Source organism: Emiliania huxleyi, assembly GCF_000372725.1.
Source record: "Emiliania huxleyi CCMP1516 chromosome Unknown EMIHUscaffold_156, whole genome shotgun sequence".
In the NCBI taxonomy this organism is placed as follows: domain Eukaryota; phylum Haptophyta; order Isochrysidales; family Noelaerhabdaceae; genus Emiliania; species Emiliania huxleyi.
In genome coordinates, this window is record NW_005201025.1 from 261,478 (window position 1) to 263,953 (window position 2,476).

At 58.8% G+C, this 2,476-nt stretch overlaps 1 protein-coding gene across 1 annotated transcript; it reads left to right on the top strand.

The window, feature by feature from the left end:
• Nucleotides 1–902: 902 nt before the first annotated feature.
• On the top strand, nucleotides 903–1,517 carry EMIHUDRAFT_363892 (hypothetical protein). Its single transcript, XM_005785977.1, has one exon. It carries the CDS (start codon nucleotides 984–986, stop codon nucleotides 1,275–1,277), a length of 294 nt encoding a protein of 97 aa, XP_005786034.1. The 5' UTR covers nucleotides 903–983; the 3' UTR covers nucleotides 1,278–1,517.
• The last annotated feature ends 959 nt before the right edge of the window (nucleotides 1,518–2,476 follow it).

The window sequence follows — 2,476 nt, forward strand, 5'->3', positions numbered from 1 at the left end:
CCCCACCGGCAAGCGCACCGACCCGACGCTGCCGGCCGCCTACGACGAGCTGATCCTCAAGGAGAGCAACCAGCTCTGCCCGGTGGCCCTCTTCTACATCAAGAGCCCTCCCGCTGGCGCCGCCGCCGGCCCGTCCTCATGAGGTTGTTTAGGCGGGGAGATCCTCGCCGCGGCCACTAGCGGTCGTCTGATGTGTCACTGTGTGCGTCACATATCGGTCTTGATAACAAGCACGGTCGATCCGTCGAAGCGATACACTCGTTCCTATCACATATTCTCCCACCCGCCGGGACGCAAAACGCTCTCGGCGAGAGCCACAAGAAGGCGTCCACACAGCAAGCCACTCGTCGGACAGGCGTGCTCGCTCGATGTCGGCGAGCGCATTGCGCACGCTTTGAACGGTGGCGAAGCCAAAAACACCGATGGTGGCCGTCCGCTGGCGTGAGCGGCGGCGGTCGAGACCTCACCCTTCGCGCCGACGACCCAACCTCACGCGGAACAACCCAACCCCCAACCAACCCAACCCAACACCAAACAACCCCACTGAAAGCACGATTCTCCTGTTGGGCCCTCAGTTTTAATGAAGGAGCAGACGTAGTTGTCATTTCTTCCTTGTGGTCAGTGCATGGCCGAGAAGAAGACGTTAGTGTAGTCCGAGAAGAAGCCAAGTACTTCTTCTTTAAAACTCGGCAGGCAGCACTTGGAGCACTTGGAGTGCAGTCAGTAACCGCACATCCAGGGCCGGGGAGCTAAGAAGCGCACCCAGCGAGCCAGATGATCGGGATCGGATTACGGGCTAGATAGCCCAAGCCCTGGGAATGGGTTGATCTGCGTTTTTTTATTCGAAAAATTGGTCGTCGAGCCGCCACCCTCTCCTTGCCCTTGGTGTTTCGCCGACGTCGCCGAGCCGCCGACGCCGCCGACGATCACAGGAGACGCCGGCCGACGCGTTTCGAGCCGCCGCCGACGCCACTACAGTCGCCATGAACCGCCTCTACTGCGCACGCTGCCAGGGCGAGATCCACAAGGGCAGAGCCGTCTTCATGCTCTGCGACCGCGCTTACTGCAGCCAAGAGCACCGGCTGGACGCCTTCAACGCCCTCTCCTGGTGCCCCGTGAGCGACAGGCTCAGCACGCCTGTCGATCAGGAGAGGATGAGCCGCAAGAGGCGTTCAGCGTCTCCAGTGCCGATACCGAGCCCAGCCAAGGACGCTCGGACGCGCATATTCGATCTGCCATTCCGCCACTGGACGGGCGTCGGTGTGCAGTCAGCGTGAGACTGCCGCGGCTTGTGACACGAGGGAGCATGGAGCATGAAGCATGGAGCGTGTAGGGTAGATGTTAGAAGGTCAGAGATCGGCAGCAGCTGTGCACAGCCGTGAGCGGTGGCCTCCCACCCTCCCTTCGTCGGAGCGTCAACGCGAACAATCAACCGTCAGGTCCGTCATGTCTGTGTGTGGCGTGTGGCGCGTAGCGCGTCCTAGTCCGCATGGGAGATCGCCATCTTGTTAAAGGCCTATTTCGAGTTCACACGGCGAGAGAGGCCGCAAAGGGTATGTACCTTTTGCTTGTGGCGCGCTCGCCTCCACCGCGCTCCGCTGCTGCCCTCTTGGCGGCTCTCTGCCCGTCAGCTCGACCAACTCGAGTAATGGACATCTCTACGCAAGACCAGTAGATCGTTGGGGTAGAGATAGTAGATTAAGACTGGAGATCCTAGCGGATCTCTCACACGGACACGCCCAAGTCTCGCCAGTAGATCCCTCCAGTCCGGTTCCCCATTCAAGACTAAAGATCGAAGATTGAGATTGTGGATTGCAGATCGCTGAGCAGCAACACGGGCCAAAATGTGGAGATAGGAGATGGAGAATGCAGATTGTAGATCCTAGCGCCCAGCCATCCGCCCCAGATGTGAGATCGAAGATTGAAAATGGAGGTCGTAGATGCTGCCGGCGGCGACAGTGGCCAAGTAGAAGATTGGAGATTGGAGATGAGAGATGGTCAGTGTGAATGAATCCATAGCGCATCTCCTTGAAGGTTTGAGCCCCCCTCCTCCCCCGGGTCCCCGAATCGAGATTGGAGATTGGAGATTGGAGATGGAGATCGGAGATCTGACTGAATCCGGCCTAAGATGACGACGTTGGAGATTGGAGATTGAAGATGGAGATCGGAGATCTGACTGGATCCCCGGCCTAAGATGACGACGCTGTGGATTAGAGAGTATTGGAGATGGGGAGATCGGAGCCCAGCCACCCCCTAGTGGTGTTGATAGATGTTTTATAGATTTTTGTTTTTTCCTGTGGTCTGTGCGCGGACGGCCCGGGGAGCCTGCGGCGCCATTTTAATCTGCGCTCCTCTTCATGGCCTGCGGCGCCTGGCTTGAGCTTGGAAGTGTAAACGAGTCCGCCAGGGCGGTCTGCAAACACGGAGCGCGCTGCGCGCGCGGTCTACTGCGAACTTATTTGCCCAGTTGGCTCTT